This window comes from Leptodactylus fuscus, chromosome 1, assembly GCF_031893055.1.
Source record: "Leptodactylus fuscus isolate aLepFus1 chromosome 1, aLepFus1.hap2, whole genome shotgun sequence".
Lineage (NCBI taxonomy): Eukaryota > Metazoa > Chordata > Amphibia > Anura > Leptodactylidae > Leptodactylus > Leptodactylus fuscus.
Genome location: NC_134265.1, coordinates 294,813,301 through 294,831,852, shown reverse-complemented (window position 1 = coordinate 294,831,852; position 18,552 = coordinate 294,813,301). Strand labels below are relative to the sequence as shown.

At 46.5% G+C, this 18,552-nt stretch overlaps 1 protein-coding gene across 1 annotated transcript in view; it reads left to right on the top strand.

Moving 5' to 3' along the window:
* The first annotated feature begins 16,428 nt into the window (after positions 1 to 16,428).
* Positions 16,429 to 18,552, top strand: part of NEK1 (NIMA related kinase 1) — an 81,679-nt gene continuing 79,555 nt past the window's right edge. Inside the window, exon 1 of the mRNA XM_075258165.1 lies at positions 16,429 to 16,655. Coding sequence (XP_075114266.1) covers positions 16,539 to 16,655 — 117 coding nt within the window. The 5' untranslated portion in view covers positions 16,429 to 16,538. The remainder of the gene's footprint in view (positions 16,656 to 18,552) is intronic.

Here is an 18,552-nt window from a genome sequence, read left to right as displayed (position 1 = left end):
ATGGTGGAGGGAGCCTCTAAAAAACCCAGTTTGGACCAATTCATGGTGGAGGGAGCCTCTAAACAGCCCAGTTTGGGCAAATTCATGGTGGAGGGAGCCTCTAACCAGCCCAGTTTGGACCAATTAATGGTGGAGGGAGCCTCTAAACAGCCAAGTTTTGGGAAATTCATGGTGGAGGGAGCCCCTAAAAACCCCAGTTTGGACCAATTCATGGTGGAGGGAGCCTCTAAACAGCCCAGTTTGGGCAAATTCATGGTGGAGGGAGCCTCTAAAAAACCCAGTTTGGACCAATTCATGGTGGAGGGAGCCTCTAACCAGCCCAGTTTGGACCAATTAATGGTGGAGGGAGCCTCTAAACAGCCAAGTTTGGACCAATTCATGGTGGAGGGAGCCTCTAAAAAACCCAGTTTGGACCAATTCATGGTGGAGGGAGCCTCTAACCAGCCCAGTTTGGGCAAATTCATGGTGGAGGGAGCCTCTAAAACCCCCAGTTTGGACCAATTCATGGTGGAGGGAGCCTCTAACCAGCCCAGTTTGGGCAAATTCATGGTGGAGAGAGCCTCTAAAAAACCCAGTTTGGACCAATTCATGGTGGAGGGAGCCTCTAACCAGCCCAGTTTGGGCAAATTCATGGTGGAGGGAGCCTCTAAACAGCCCAGTTTGGGCAAATTCATGGTGGAGGGAGCCTCTAAACAGCCCAGTTTGGACCAATTCATGGTGGAGGGAGCCTCTAAAAAACCCAGTTTGGACCAATTCATGGTGGAGGGAGCCTCTAAACAGCCCAGTTTGGGCAAATTCATGGTGGAGGGAGCCTCTAACCAGCCCAGTTTGGACCAATTAATGGTGGAGGGAGCCTCTAAACAGCCAAGTTTTGGGAAATTCATGGTGGAGGGAGCCTCTAAAAAACCCAGCTTGGACCAATTCATGGTGGAGGGAGCCTCTAACCAGCCCAGTTTGGGCAAATTCATGGTGGAGGGAGCCTCTAAACAGCCCAGTTTGGGCAAATTCATGGTGGAGGGAGCCTCTAAACAGCCCAGTTTGGACCAATTCATGGTGGAGGGAGCCTCTAAAAAACCCAGTTTGGACCAATTCATGGTGGAGGGAGCCTCTAAACAGCCCAGTTTGGGCAAATTCATGGTGGAGGGAGCCTCTAAAAACCCCAGTTTGGACCAATTCATGGTGGAGGGAGCCTCTAACCAGCCCAGTTTGGGCAAATTCATGGTGGAGGGAGCCTCTAAAAAACCCAGTTTGGACCAATTCATGGTGGAGGGAGCCTCTAACCAGCCCAGTTTGGGCAAATTCATGGTGGAGGGAGCCTCTAAACAGCCCAGTTTGGGCAAATTCATGGTGGAGGGAGCCTCTAAACAGCCCAGTTTGGACCAATTCATGGTGGAGGGAGCCTCTAAAAAACCCAGTTTGGACCAATTCATGGTGGAGGGAGCCTCTAAACAGCCCAGTTTGGGCAAATTCATGGTGGAGGGAGCCTCTAACCAGCCCAGTTTGGACCAATTAATGGTGGAGGGAGCCTCTAAACAGCCAAGTTTTGGGAAATTCATGGTGGAGGGAGCCTCTAACCAGCCCAGTTTGGACCAATTCATGGTGGAGGGAGCCTCTAACCAGCCCAGTTTGGGCAAATTCATGGTGGAGGGAGCCTCTAAACAGCCCAGTTTGGACCAATTAATGGTGGAGGGAGCCTCTAACCAGCCCAGTTTGGACCAATTCATGGTGGAGGGAGCCTCTAACCAGCCCAGTTTGGGCAAATTCATGGTGGAGGGAGCCTCTAACCAGCCCAGTTTGGGCAAATTCATGGTGGAGGGAGCCTCTAAACAGCCCAGTTTGGGCAAATTCATGGTGGAGGGAGCCTCTAAACAGCCCAGTTTGGACCAATTCATGGTGGAGGGAGCCTCTAAACAGCCCAGTTTGGGCAAATTCATGGTGGAGGGAGCCTCTAAAAAACCCAGTTTGGACCAATTCATGGTGGAGGGAGCCTCTAACCAGCCCAGTTTGGACCAATTAATGGTGGAGGGAGCCTCTAAACAGCCAAGTTTGGACCAATTCATGGTGGAGGGAGCCTCTAAAAAACCCAGTTTGGACCAATACATGGTGGAGGGAGCCTCTAACCAGCCCAGTTTGGGCAAATTCATGGTGGAGGGAGCCTCTAAACAGCCCAGTTTGGGCAAATTCATGGTGGAGGGAGCCTCTAACCAGCCCAGTTTGGACCAATTAATGGTGGAGGGAGCCTCTAAACAGCCAAGTTTTGGGAAATTCATGGTGGAGGGAGCCTCTAACCAGCCCAGTTTGGACCAATTAATGGTGGAGGGAGCCTCTAAACAGCCAAGTTTTGGGAAATTCATGGTGGAGGGAGCCCCTAAAAACCCCAGTTTGGACCAATTCATGGTGGAGGGAGCCTATAAACAGCCCAGTTTGGGCAAATTCATGGTGGAGGGAGCCTCTAACCAGCCCAGTTTGGGCAAATTCATGGTGGAGGGAGCCTCTAAACAGCCCAGTTTGGACCAATTAATGGTGGAGGGAGCCTCTAACCAGCCCAGTTTGGACCAATTCATGGTGGAGGGAGCCTCTAACCAGCCCAGTTTGGGCAAATTCATGGTGGAGGGAGCCTCTAAAAAACCCAGTTTGGACCAATTCATGGTGGAGGGAGCCTCTAACCAGCCCAGTTTGGGCAAATTCATGGTGGAGGGAGCCTCTAAAAAACCCAGTTTGGACCAATTCATGGTGGAGGGAGCCTCTAACCAGCCCAGTTTGGGCAAATTCATGGTGGAGGGAGCCTCTAACCAGCCCAGTTTGGACCAATTAATGGTGGAGGGAGCCTCTAAACAGCCAAGTTTTGGGAAATTCATGGTGGAGGGAGCCCCTAAAAACCCCAGTTTGGACCAATTCATGGTGGAGGGAGCCTCTAAACAGCCCAGTTTGGGCAAATTCATGGTGGAGGGAGCCTCTAAAAAACCCAGTTTGGACCAATTCATGGTGGAGGGAGCCTCTAACCAGCCCAGTTTGGACCAATTAATGGTGGAGGGAGCCTCTAAACAGCCAAGTTTGGACCAATTCATGGTGGAGGGAGCCTCTAAAAACCCCAGTTTGGACCAATTCATGGTGGAGGGAGCCTCTAACCAGCCCAGTTTGGGCAAATTCATGGTGGAGGGAGCCTCTAAACAGCCCAGTTTGGGCAAATTCATGGTGGAGGGAGCCTCTAACCAGCCCAGTTTGGACCAATTAATGGTGGAGGGAGCCTCTAAACAGCCAAGTTTTGGGAAATTCATGGTGGAGGGAGCCTCTAACCAGCCCAGTTTGGACCAATTAATGGTGGAGGGAGCCTCTAAACAGCCAAGTTTTGGGAAATTCATGGTGGAGGGAGCCCCTAAAAACCCCAGTTTGAACCAATTCATGGTGGAGGGAGCCTCTAAACAGCCCAGTTTGGGCAAATTCATGGTGGAGGGAGCCTCTAACCAGCCCAGTTTGGGCAAATTCATGGTGGAGGGAGCCTCTAAACAGCCCAGTTTGGACCAATTAATGGTGGAGGGAGCCTCTAACCAGCCCAGTTTGGACCAATTCATGGTGGAGGGAGCCTCTAACCAGCCCAGTTTGGGCAAATTCATGGTGGAGGGAGCCTCTAAAAAACCCAGTTTGGACCAATTCATGGTGGAGGGAGCCTCTAACCAGCCCAGTTTGGGCAAATTCATGGTGGAGGGAGCCTCTAAAAAACCCAGTTTGGACCAATTCATGGTGGAGGGAGCCTCTAACCAGCCCAGTTTGGACCAATTAATGGTGGAGGGAGCCGCTAAACAGCCCAGTTTGGACCAATTCATGGTGGAGGGAGCCTCTAACCAGCAGAGTTGGTGGAAATCAGGGTGGAGGGAGCCTCTAACCAGCAGAGTTGGGGGAAATCAGGGTGGAGGGAGCCTAGTATTAGCAGAATTGTGCAACGCTTATGGTGGATGAGTATGAGGATGCGGAGGAATTGGAGAGGTTGAGTACAGACATGGAGTTTCATGTTGGGGTGCTTTACACAGGTGGGCACAAAAATGACGGCTCTACCCAGTGGTGGTTCATTTTTATCAAAGTGAGCCGGTCGGCACTCTCAGCTGACAGACGGGTGCGCTTGTCAGTGATGATGCCACCGGCTGCACTGAACACCCTCTCAGATAGGACGCTGGCGGCAGGACAGGACAGCACCTCCAAGGCATATAGGGCAAGTTCAAGCCACAGGTCCAACTTCGACACCCAATACGTGTAGGGCGCAGAGGGGTCGGAGAGGACAGGGCTGTGGTCGGAAAGGTATTCCCGCAACATGCGCCTATACTTCTCACGCCTGGTGACACTAGGACCCTCCGTGGCGGCACTTTGGCGAGGGGGTGCCATCAAGGTGTCCCAGACCTTAGACAGTGTGCCCCTCGTTTGTGTGGACCGGTGAGAACTTGGTTGCCTACTGGAGGAACTGCCCTCCCTGCCGCCAACGTCACATGCTGGAAACATCTCCATCATATTCTGCACCAATTGCCTGTGGCAAGCATTGATGCGATTGGCCCTCCCCTCTACCGGAATAAAAGACGAGATGTTGTTTTTATACCGGGGGTCAAGGATAGCAAAGATCCAGTACTGGTTGTCCTCCATGATTTTGACAATACGCTTGTCGGTTGTAAAGCACCCCAACATGAACTCAGCCATGTCTGCCACAGTGTTAGTTGGCATGACTCCTCTGGCCCCACCGGAAAGTTCAATCTCCATTTCCTCCTCATCCTCCATGTCTACCCATCCGCGCTGCAACAATGGGACGATTCGAAGTTGCCCGGAAGCCTCCTGTATCACCATCACATCATCGGACAACTCTTCTTCCTCCTCCTCCTCCTCCTCCTCCTCCTCCATTAAACGCAGTGAAGCGGACAGATGTGTGGACCTACTCTCCAGCTGTGACGGATCGGATGCTATCCCTAACTCCTCTGTGTGATCTGAGTTATCCCTGATGTCAATCAGGGATTCTCTCAGAACACACAAGAGCGGGATTGTAAGGCTCACCATCGCATCCTCAGAGCTCACCCTCCTTGTGGACTCCTCAAAGACCCGTAGGATGTCACAAAGGTCTCTCATCCATGGCCACTCATGGATGTGAAACTGAGGCAGCTGACTTTGTGGCACCCTAGGGTTTTGTAGCTGGCATTCCATCAAAGGTCTCTGCTGCTCAACCACTCTATTCAACATCTGAAACGTTGAGTTCCAGCGTGTGGGGACGTCGCACAAAAGCCGGTGTTGTGGCACATGCAGGCGTTGCTGGAGAGATTTTAAGCTAGCAGCGGCTACTGTCGACTTGCGAAAGTGGGCGCACATGCGCCGCACTTTCACCAGTAGCTCTGGAACATTGGGGTAGCTCTTTAGGAAACGTTGCACCACTAGGTTGAAGACGTGGGCCAGGCATGGAACATGTTGGAGTCCGGCAAGCTCCAGAGCTGCTACCAGGTTCCGGCCGTTATCACAAACGACCATGCCTGGGCCCAGGTGCAGCGGCTCAAACCATATTGCCGTCTCATCGAGGAGGGCATCCCTCACCTCAGAGGCAGTGTGCTGTCTGTCCCCCAAGCTGATCAGCTTCAGCACAGCCTGCTGACGTCTACCAACGCCAGTGCTGCAACGTTTCCAACTCGTAGCTGGGGTCAATCTAACAGCGGAGGAGGAGGCGGTGGCGGAGGAGGAGGCGGTAGAGGAGGAGGAGGAGGGGGGTGTTCTTCTCGTGTCCCTGCCAGGAATGTTAGGCGGGGAGACGAGGTACACCGGGCCAGTTTGGGAAGCAGTCCCAGCCTCAACTACATTCACCCAGTGTGCCGTCAGTGAAATGTAGCGTCCCTGTCCGCATGCACTTGTCCACGCGTCGGTGGTCAAGTGGACCTTTGTGCAAAGCGCGGAACTAAGGGCCCGCCTGATGTTGAGTGACACGTGCTGGTGCAAGGCGGGGACGGCACACCGGGAGAAGTAGTGACGGCTAGGGACGGCATAGCGAGGTGCCGCAGTTGCCATCAGGTCCAGGAAGGCGGGAGTTTCAACAAGCCGGAACGCCAACATCTCCTGGGCCAGCAGTTTAGCGATGTTGGCGTTCAAGGCTTGCGCGTGTGGGTGGTTAGCAGTGTATTTCTGCCGCCGCTCCAATGTCTGAGAGATGGTGGGTTGTTGTAAAGAAGCGCCTGATGGTGCCTTTGATGGTGCAGGAGAAGGAGATAAGACAGGAACAGGGGAGGATGAGGGAGAAGTCAACAAAGTGGCGGAGGCAGATGAAGTGGTGTCCTGGCTCGTCCTCTGGAGTGCATCGCCAGCACAGTCAGCAGTGGCAGAGGCAGAGGCAGTGGCAGTGGCGTGAACGGCAGGCGGCCTTTGTCCTGCCGTTGCTGCCTGCCACTGATTCCAGTGCTTGGATTCCAAATGACGGCGCATTGAAGTGGTGGACAGGTTGCTCTTCTCAGAGCCCCTAATCAATTTCGAGAGGCAAATTGTGCAGACAACACTATATCTGTCCTCGGCGCATTCCTTGAAAAAACTCCACACCTTCGAGAAACGTGCCCTCGAGGTGGGAGTTTTTCGGGGCTGGGTACGAACTGGAACATCTTGGGAGATTCCGGGTGTGGCCTGGCTTCGCTTAAGCTGCTGACCTCTGCCTCTGCCTCTAGCTACCCTTTTTGGTGCTGCACCTGCCTCAACATCCACACTACTTTCCCCGCTTGACATCCCCCCTGTCCAGGTCGGGTCAGTGTCCTCATCATCCACCACTTCCTCTTCCAACTCCTGTCTCATCTCCTCCTCCCGCACAATGCGCCGGTCAACTGGATGCCCTGACGGCAACTGCGTCACATCATCGTCGATGAGGGTGGGTTGCTGGTCATCCACCACCAAATCGAACGGAGATGGAGGAGACTCTAGTGTTTGAGCATCTGGACACAGATGCTCCTCTGTTAGGTTCGTGGAATCGTGACGTGGAGAGGCAGGTTGAGGGACAATGAAAGGAGCGGAGAACAGCTCTGGGGAGCAGGGACAGTTTGGGTTATTGTTCTGTAAAGCTTCGGAATTTTGGGAGGAAGGAAGACAAGACTGTTGGGTAATAGGAGGAGAGGAGGCAGAGTCTGACTGGCTGCTGGACAATGTGCTGTAAGCGTTCTCTGACAGCCATTGCAAGACCTGTTCCTGGTTCTCGGGCCTACTAAGGTTTGTACCCTGCAGTTTAGTTAATGTGGCAAGCAACCCTGGCACTGTGGAGTGGCGCAATGCTTGCTGCCCCACAGGAGTAGGCACGGGACGCCCTGTGGCTTCACTGCTACCTTGCTCCCCAGAACCATTCCCCCGACCTCGCCCACGGCCTCGTCCACGTCCCTTTCCGAGAGCCTTGCGCATTTTGAATTCCTAGTTAGAAATTGGCACTGTATACCAGTAGTAAAAATTGTGGGTGCACGTAACCCCAATATATTCTTTGAATTACCAGTCAGAAACTGGCACTATATGGCAGTAGCAAGAAATGAGGGTATTTGTATTCCCAATATATTCTTTGAATTCCCAGTCAGACAATGGCACTGTATACCAGTAGTAAAAATTGTGGGTGCACGTAACCCCAATATATTCTTTGAATTACCAGTCAGAAACTGGCACTATATGGCAGTAGCAAGAAATGAGGGTATTTGTATTCCCAATATATTCTTTGAATTCCCAGTCAGACAATGGCACTGTATACCAGTAGTAAAAATTGTGGGTGCACGTAACCCCAATATATTCTTTGAATTACCAGTCAGAAACTGGCACTATATGGCAGTAGCAAGAAATGAGGGTATTTATAACCCCAATATATTCTTTGAATTCCCAGTCAGACAATGGCACTGTATACCAGTAGTAAAAATTGTGGGTGCACGTAACCCCAATATATTCTTTGAATTCCCAGTCAGAAACTGGCACTATATGGCAGTAGCAAGAAATGAGGGTATTTATAACCCCAATATATTCTTTGAATTCCCAGTCAGACAATGGCACTGTATACCAGTAGTAAAAATTGTGGGTGCACGTAACCCCAATATATTCTTTGAATTACCAGTCAGAAACTGGCACTATATGGCAGTAGCAAGAAATGAGGGTATTTGTATTCCCAATATATTCTTTGAATTCCCAGTCAGACAATGGCACTGTATACCAGTAGTAAAAATTGTGGGTGCACGTAACCCCAATATATTCTTTGAATTACCAGTCAGAAACTGGCACTATATGGCAGTAGCAAGAAATGAGGGTATTTGTATTCCCAATATATTCTTTGAATTCCCAGTCAGACAATGGCACTGTATACCAGTAGTAAAAATTGTGGGTGCACGTAACCCCAATATATTCTTTGAATTACCAGTCAGAAACTGGCACTATATGGCAGTAGCAAGAAATGAGGGTATTTATAACCCCAATATATTCTTTGAATTCCCAGTCAGACAATGGCACTGTATACCAGTAGTACAAATTGTGGGTGCACGTAACCCCAATATATTCTTTGAATTCCCAGTCAGAAACTGGCACTATATGGCAGTAGCAAGAAATGAGGGTATTTATAACCCCAATATATTCTTTGAATTCCCAGTCAGACAATGGCACTGTATACCAGTAGTAAAAATTGTGGGTGCACGTAACCCCAATATATTCTTTGAATTACCAGTCAGAAACTGGCACTATATGGCAGTAGCAAGAAATGAGGGTATTTGTAACCCCAATATATTCTTTGAATTCCCAGTCAGAAACTGGCACTGTATACCAGTAGTAAAAATTGTGGGTGCACGTAACCCCAATATATTCTTTGAATTCCCAGTCAGACAATGGCACTATATACCAGTAGCAAGAAATGAGGGTATTTATAACCCCAATATATTCTTTGAATTCCCAGTCAGACAATGGCACTGTATACCAGTAGTAAAAATTGTGGGTGCACGTAACCCCAATATATTCTTTGAATTACCAGTCAGAAACTGGCACTATATGGCAGTAGCAAGAAATGAGGGTATTTATAACCCCAATATATTCTTTGAATTCCCAGTCAGACAATGGCACTGTATACCAGTAGTAAAAATTGTGGGTGCACGTAACCCCAATATATTCTTTGAATTACCAGTCAGAAACTGGCACTATATGGCAGTAGCAAGAAATGAGGGTATTTGTATTCCCAATATATTCTTTGAATTCCCAGTCAGACAATGGCACTGTATACCAGTAGTAAAAATTGTGGGTGCACGTAACCCCAATATATTCTTTGAATTACCAGTCAGAAACTGGCACTATATGGCAGTAGCAAGAAATGAGGGTATTTATAACCCCAATATATTCTTTGAATTCCCAGTCAGACAATGGCACTGTATACCAGTAGTAAAAATTGTGGGTGTATATAGCCCCAATTCTATTGCTAGGGGACTTGCAGGGTATTTCTGGGGTGAAGGTGGGGGGGCACACCGTTGGAACGGGTATCGGGGGTATATATCGGGTATACGGGAATACACTGACAGTGTATTCCATTCAGGATCCTGGGAAAGCTGGGTTGCGGCGATTGAGCCCGTCAGTGCCACGTTACACTGACAAGCTTCTCCCTGGAATTGAAGTTATATGTAAGCCCAATATATTCTTTGAATTCCCAGTGAGACAATGGCACTATATGGCAGTAGCAAAAATAGTGGGTGTATATAGCCCCAATTCTATTGCTAGGGGACTTGCAGGGTATTTCTGGGGTGAAGGTGGGGGGGCACACCGTTGGAACGGGTATCGGGGGTATATATCGGGTATACGGGAATACACTGACAGTGTATTCCATTCAGGATCCTGGGAAAGCTGGGTTGCGGCGATTGAGCCCGTCAGTGCCACGTTACACTGACAAGCTTCTCCCTGGAATTGAAGTTATATGTAAGCCCAATATATTCTTTGAATTCCCAGTGAGACAATGGCACTATATGGCAGTAGCAAGAAATGAGGGTATTTGTAACCCCAATATATTCTTTGAATTCCCAGTCAGAAACTGGCACTATATGGCAGTAGCAAGAAATGAGGGTATTTATAACCCCAATATATTCTTTGAATTCCCAGTCAGACAATGGCACTGTATACCAGTAGTAAAAATTGTGGGTGCACGTAACCCCAATATATTCTTTGAATTACCAGTCAGAAACTGGCACTATATGGCAGTAGCAAGAAATGAGGGTATTTGTATTCCCAATATATTCTTTGAATTCCCAGTCAGACAATGGCACTGTATACCAGTAGTAAAAATTGTGGGTGCACGTAACCCCAATATATTCTTTGAATTACCAGTCAGAAACTGGCACTATATGGCAGTAGCAAGAAATGAGGGTATTTGTATTCCCAATATATTCTTTGAATTCCCAGTCAGACAATGGCACTGTATACCAGTAGTAAAAATTGTGGGTGCACGTAACCCCAATATATTCTTTGAATTACCAGTCAGAAACTGGCACTATATGGCAGTAGCAAGAAATGAGGGTATTTATAACCCCAATATATTCTTTGAATTCCCAGTCAGACAATGGCACTGTATACCAGTAGTACAAATTGTGGGTGCACGTAACCCCAATATATTCTTTGAATTCCCAGTCAGAAACTGGCACTATATGGCAGTAGCAAGAAATGAGGGTATTTATAACCCCAATATATTCTTTGAATTCCCAGTCAGACAATGGCACTGTATACCAGTAGTAAAAATTGTGGGTGCACGTAACCCCAATATATTCTTTGAATTACCAGTCAGAAACTGGCACTATATGGCAGTAGCAAGAAATGAGGGTATTTGTAACCCCAATATATTCTTTGAATTCCCAGTCAGAAACTGGCACTGTATACCAGTAGTAAAAATTGTGGGTGCACGTAACCCCAATATATTCTTTGAATTCCCAGTCAGACAATGGCACTATATACCAGTAGCAAGAAATGAGGGTATTTATAACCCCAATATATTCTTTGAATTCCCAGTCAGACAATGGCACTGTATACCAGTAGTAAAAATTGTGGGTGCACGTAACCCCAATATATTCTTTGAATTACCAGTCAGAAACTGGCACTATATGGCAGTAGCAAGAAATGAGGGTATTTATAACCCCAATATATTCTTTGAATTCCCAGTCAGACAATGGCACTGTATACCAGTAGTAAAAATTGTGGGTGCACGTAACCCCAATATATTCTTTGAATTCCCAGTCAGAAACTGGCACTATATGGCAGTAGCAAGAAATGAGGGTATTTATAACCCCAATATATTCTTTGAATTCCCAGTCAGACAATGGCACTGTATACCAGTAGTAAAAATTGTGGGTGCACGTAACCCCAATATATTCTTTGAATTACCAGTCAGAAACTGGCACTATATGGCAGTAGCAAGAAATGAGGGTATTTGTATTCCCAATATATTCTTTGAATTCCCAGTCAGACAATGGCACTGTATACCAGTAGTAAAAATTGTGGGTGCACGTAACCCCAATATATTCTTTGAATTACCAGTCAGAAACTGGCACTATATGGCAGTAGCAAGAAATGAGGGTATTTATAACCCCAATATATTCTTTGAATTCCCAGTCAGACAATGGCACTGTATACCAGTAGTAAAAATTGTGGGTGTATATAGCCCCAATTCTATTGCTAGGGGACTTGCAGGGTATTTCTGGGGTGAAGGTGGGGGGGCACACCGTTGGAACGGGTATCGGGGGTATATATCGGGTATACGGGAATACACTGACAGTGTATTCCATTCAGGATCCTGGGAAAGCTGGGTTGCGGCGATTGAGCCCGTCAGTGCCACGTTACACTGACAAGCTTCTCCCTGGAATTGAAGTTATATGTAAGCCCAATATATTCTTTGAATTCCCAGTGAGACAATGGCACTATATGGCAGTAGCAAAAATAGTGGGTGTATATAGCCCCAATTCTATTGCTAGGGGACTTGCAGGGTATTTCTGGGGTGAAGGTGGGGGGGCACACCGTTGGAACGGGTATCGGGGGTATATATCGGGTATACGGGAATACACTGACAGTGTATTCCATTCAGGATCCTGGGAAAGCTGGGTTGCGGCGATTGAGCCCGTCAGTGCCACGTTACACTGACAAGCTTCTCCCTGGAATTTAGCTCTTACAAGAGCTGTTGTGGTTGTCTTCTCCTTCCTATCCTAGCCTGTCCCTGCCTACCCAGAATCTAAGCCCTAGCTAGCTGGACGGAAACCTCCGTCCTCGGTGAATTGCAAGCTCAGAATGACGCGAACCTGGGCGGCGCTGTTCTTTTAAATTAGAGGTCACATGTTTTCGGCAGCCAATGGGTTTTGCCTACTTTTCTCAACGTCACCGGTGTCGTAGTTCCTGTCCCACCTACCCTGCGCTGTTATTGGAGCAAAAAAGGCGCCAGGGAAGGTGGGAGGGGAATCGAGTAATGGCGCACTTTACCACGCGGTGTTCGATTCGATTCGAACATGCCGAACAGCCTAATATCCGATCGAACATGAGTTCGATAGAACACTGTTCGCTCATCTCTAGTTATAACAATTACAGTCTGCACAACTTTCTCTTTTAGCCAACATTCTGATCCATCAGAAGAAATGAAAATCTTTCCATTTATATCCATCATTCTAGTGGATTTATTGTTCGTTCTGATCACGAAACTTGTGAGAAAGCGACAGGCAGAGTGCTGGAATCTCGGTATATCTCCCTCTGGTTTTTAACTTATGTGTGGTCCAGTGCGGGTCTTGAGTAAGCCTCAGCTCCAGGTGTGAGTCCTTGGCTCAGTTCTGGGCCAGAAGAAGGCTGCAGATCCTGCACTCCGGGAAATGGCTTCAGCCTGTGGAGGCCACTTCAGCACAGATGGTGGAGAAAGTGGTACTGGACAAATACACCAGATCGCTTCCACCTAAGATTCAGCACTGGGTTGGACAAGCGAGACCTACAACGGCTGACCAACTGGTGTGTTTGGTGGAACAGTACCAAGCCACAGAAGAGCTCCTGGAAACGTCTCCCAGACATTACCCTCAAAACGGTAAAGACCGTTAATCCAGGTGATCGGTTATTGGTTTCCACAGTAGAAAGTAAATTTCCGGCCAAATGGCAAGGGCCATATGACATTATTAAACGAGTGGGGGAAGTAAACTATAAGGTGTACCAGCTGGTCAAGAGAAAGCTCAAACAAATATACCAAATAAATTTACTAAAACCCTGGAAGGACAGGGAAACGTTGATATAAGTAGTTACTTCTGAAGGGGTAAATACTCCTGGTAAGGCTTCACCTGAGGTGCAAATAGCAGAGACCCTGTCTAAGGCACAGAAACAGGAGTCAAAAGAGTTGGCACAGAAAAATAAGAATGTGTCGCCTGAACACACCCATGTGATAGCACATGACATTGTCACTGGGCCGCAGGTTAATCTAAAACCGTACCGAATACCTGAAGCTCGTAGATAAGCTATATGTAAGGAGGTCAAAGATATGTTGGCCCTTGGGGTAACTGAGGAATCTAAGAGTGATTGTTTCAATCCCATTTTTTGATTCCTAAGCCAGATGGTACCATAAGGTTCTGCAATGGTTTCCCTAAGCGGAATGAATTTTAAAAATTTGATGCCTACCCGATGCCCAGAGTCGATGAATTAATCAAGAGGTTGGGACATGCCAGGTATTCTCCACCCTTGACTTAACCAAAGGGTACTGGAAGGTGCCACTTACTAAAGAGGCCAGGGAAAAACTGCATTTGTCACCCCAGATGGTTTATTACAATATGTGACTATGCCATTTGAGTTACATGAGGCTCCAGCAACCTTCCAGAGATTGATGGACAGAGTCTTTAAGCCCCATCGAAGGTATGCCTTAGCTTATTTACATGACATTGTCATCTTTTAACAGTCAACCAAAAAAAACGCGCCTAGGGTCTTGAAGAGGCCAGATACCTGTTGTATGTAATAGGAAGAGGGGTAATAAAACCCCAGGTTAATAAAGTGAAGGCCATTCAAAATTGGCCCCGGCCTTTAAATAAAAAAAACAAACAAACAAACAAGTAAGAGCTTTCCTGGGAATTGTTGACTACTATCGCAGGTTTATCCAAAACTTTGCAACTATTGCAGCCCCGCTGACAGACCTGACTAAGGGAGCTAATTCCCCCTGACGAAGCCACTTGCGTGGTGAAACGCGCGTCGGGGCGCGTTCTGATGCATGATACACATACAGGTAATGTTCATTGCAGCCTATATGCCTCTTTTATGTCTACAATATCAAGTGTAAATGTATTGTTTCTCTAGTAAGAGTTACTAATGTTCTGTAATCTTCAAACATTCATATATAGGGAATGATACCCATTTTCATGGGGCTAAAAAACTTTTTTCATTGAATATTGTATTGACTAAAATGTAAAAGCATATTACCTCACAGAAGCCTATTACTATGTGTGTCATTGCATCCAATGTTGGTTGCATTAATTACCTCTAAATCTATTTATTATTTATTTATGTATTTTTCTAATAAATTTATACATTTTTTATAACTATGTTGTCTTTTATGTGGTAGTTGGCCTGTTGGCCAAAAGTGGTTGATTTTGATAGCACTACCCAGTATTGCCCTATATTTTTTGTGTGACGTTAAGACTGTATTTTGTTTTGCGCCTGAAGTGATGGTTTATTTATTTTCCTGTTTTTCTAAATAAACCTGTTTGCTGTATATTTTGTGTCCCTGTCTTGACTGTTTGGGTCTGCACTACTGCTTCTACTGAGCTACCTTCCCCACAACCTTTATATAGCGTCTCCATTCAACTCAGATAAATAGTAAAACAGAATGGAGTTGGTGTATGGAGGACCTTATAACAACTACAGTGTGCACTAAAATCCTGAACCTCCATATATCAACTCCATTCTAGCCAGTTCAGTAGTAACACATCTAGATTGGAGTTGCTGTTTGGAGAACCTACGTAGAGGACTTACTGTATAAAGCACCTATTTACAATTGTGATTTTGTGTGTAAATGTTATAAGCAATTTTTTGATTTTCGTTTTTGACTCCCCGCCTTCCAAACTCCGTAACTTTTTTTTATTTTTTTCTATTCACAGAGCTATATGAGGGCTTAATGTTTGTGGGACAAATTGTTCTTCACACTGGTAGAATTTATTATTCTATACAATGTACTGGGAATCTGGAAAAAATTCAGAATAGGGTGGAATTGTAGAAAAAGTGTATTTGTGTGACTTTCTTATGAGCTTCATTTTTATGGCATTCACTGTGCAGCCAAAATTATGTCACCTGTATTCTGTCTCAGTACGATTCTAGGGATACAAAATATAGTTGTATAATTATATGGTTTTATTTACATTTTAATCGTTAAATAAAAATGCAAGACTTTGTGTCTGGCCAAAAAAAATAAATGTTTTCCTGCAGAGACGGAGCATACGGACACCAATGGTTTACTTTTAAAACCCATTCAAATGAATGGGTTTTAAAACTGACTGCCAGGAAGCCGTCCCCGGGAAACAGGATGAAAGCCCGGCAGACTGACACAGGGGCACAAGTGTGAACGTCCCCTCAAAGGGAACCATATACTGTGGGAGCCACAGTAAGAGTGGCATTATATTGTGGGGTCCACATTGAGGAGGGATATTATAGTGTGGGAAGACATTATACATTAGAGGCTACAAGAGGACGTTATACTGTACAGGGACCATAAGGAATACAATACTGTGTCAGCAGGGGTGGAGCTATCAGTCCTAAAGAGGGTTCCCAAATGTCTCTTTGCCACATAATATATGACACTATTGTAAGTGGCTCATGCTAGGTAAGGGATTTTGCATTGGGCCCAGGTGCTTCACATTACATGTGAGCCACTAGAGGGGGTCATAGTACTATGTGGGGGCACAAAGGATCCTGGCCAGAAGTAAGGTGAGCGTGGGCTGGATTGGAGGCGTGGCTTACAGGCACGGGCGGAGTAGTGGGCGTGGCTTATATGCACCTATATTCTCTTTCAGTCCTTTGAAAATGATTTGCTATGGGTACAATTAGTGTCCCCACAGACTGAATGTAACCGGAGGGCCCTGGCCACCTCAATGTAACTCTGGCTGAGGCACCTGTATTGAAGCCTCTTCAGCCGAGAGCCGTCTAGCTTGGAGTTGCTCCTAGCAGGTTCTCCCCGCAGCAGCGCCATTCTAGTGGTATTACTACAGAATTAGTCATTAGTACACCTTTCATTCACCATCCCCAATGTAGTCACCTCACTAGTAGACTGTCTAGAATAGAGTGGCTTTAGCACAAGCTCCTCCAGTGTACAGAATACCCAATCCAGTAATAGACATGGCCGCTCGCGCTTCAGCCCTATAGAGCGAGTAAACATTTTGCCAGTAGAAGGAGGTTATACCCGCGGCGCCGACATTGACGTCATTTGTGCGACGCACGCTGTCTTCTGGCTGCCCAGCAACCGCTAACATCACACATCGGGCCGGCCATCGTGTGCTCTGCATTCCGCTACCCTACGCAGAGCTGCGTCTACTCCGGCCCTGCTAGTCATGCCGTAGTGACAGGACGCCATGAACAAGTACGTGAGAGTGAGCAAGATCGGCGAGGGCTCCTTCGGTAGGGCCATCCTGGTGAAATCCAAGGAAGATGGCAAGCAATATGTCATCAAGGAGATCAGCATCTCTAAGGTGGGTGCGGGCCGCCGCCAGATAAAGTAACTGAGTGCAGCAGAGCTGACATAGTGTAGGCTAGCAGTGCAGCAGAGCTGTCATAGTGCACAATGACATGGAGCACTGTATGATAATGCAGCATGTTATTAATGACCCTGTGTAAGTGTTGTACACAGGTTACATCCTCACATACATGTCATGTTAATAAGGTCTGTGATGTAGAATACCATCAGTAATGTGCACAGTGCCCTATGTGCCTCTGATGGGCTGTGGCTGACTAGGGTGTGTTCTCCTGGCCTGCTCCTCTGTACAAGCATCTAAGCTGAGGTCTGGTCTCCGCTATCTCATGTACATCACTGCTCTATGTGGCCAGGGTAACAGGCCGCTGTATTTATGGTCCTGCTGGTAATGGCTGGAGTTGTGCGGCTGCAATACAATGAGATTGTGAACATTGCGTACTAAAAAGGGATATACCATTAAGTGTCTGTAGTCAATCATCAATGAGATCTGTTGGGAGTATAGGAGCCTTGCTTATAAGGTCAGAAAGCCACACGCACGTAGTGGTTACCATCATGTTGCCTTCTCTCCAGAGGGGTTTCTTCATTACTAGTTTCTGCTCTAAACTTCCTAGTTTTGTGATATTTCACATTATATTGCAGTTCTGTGCTGGAAATGTATGTGTAGCAGTATTCTGTTGCTTTTTTATTCGTTCAGAATAAATGTTAGAATTGCTATACATGACCTGTAATGCCCTAGGAAACCATATTTACACTGTATCAGGGGCGAGCTGACGAATCTCTGGGTACCGCTATAAATGAGCTGCAGCATCCATAGCTTCCCAAATCAGAAGCTGTGTCCGTGTAACTTTGCAGGGGCCAAAAACATTCTGCTCAGACATTCTACTGGCTATCCATAGCATTCGAAAATGGCAGCAATGTCCTGCCATGTGCAGGTGCTAAAAGCATTCAGCTGAGATGTTTTACTGGATGATCCATAGCATCCCTATATCTCCTGTACCCGTGCTCTGGCAGAGAGGAGCACGGAGTGCCTATATATTGGGAAGCTTGTTTACTTTTGAGAACAAACGGGGATTCTCTGTGGGGTTTAAAGATTTAGAGAACCTTTCATCACTTTCAACAACTCCAATTCTTATCTTCCTTTCATAATGTCATTCCACTGATTCTGGCAGAGCTGGAATTTTTTCTCTAGCACCCGCCATTTCTGAGCAATCAGCAGTGTTAAATTCAACATCCAATATGCAAATTAGGCTCTTTACTGCCAGGGCGGAGGTTCTGGATTGTATGTCCCAGTCCAGGGTCACCCACCTGTCAAAGCCTAATTCGCATATTGGATGCTGAAGCTAATAGCACGGGAATAGTGGGCACTAGAAAAAACATTTCAACTGTGCCAGAATCAGTGGAGTGATATTTATTGATGGATGAAAAGATTTGGAGTAGATGAATGTGATGGAAGGTCATCTTTTAGACCTTAAATGCCTTCTTATACCATCTTGCATGTGTATTTATGCATCTATATTTACATACAGGAATGTTATATATAACTAATATCTATCTATCTATCTATCTATCTATCTATCTATCTATCTCCTATCTATCTATCTATCTATCTATCTATCTATCTATCTATCTATCTATCTATCTATCTATCCATCCATCCATCCATCCATCCATCCTTATAAACACGCCTGATACTTGTTTTATATTGACTTTGAAACGACCATTGTGGTGCTCAAAACATTATTTTTTGCTTTTACACACACCTTCAGGATATCTTCTTCTTTTTTTTTTTTTTTTTTTAATATAAAGAAGTCTAAGGAAGGGCCATATATCCTAAACTATGCTATGCTACATGATATTCGTAGGAACTGTTACCATTTCTTTGTTTTTACTACAGC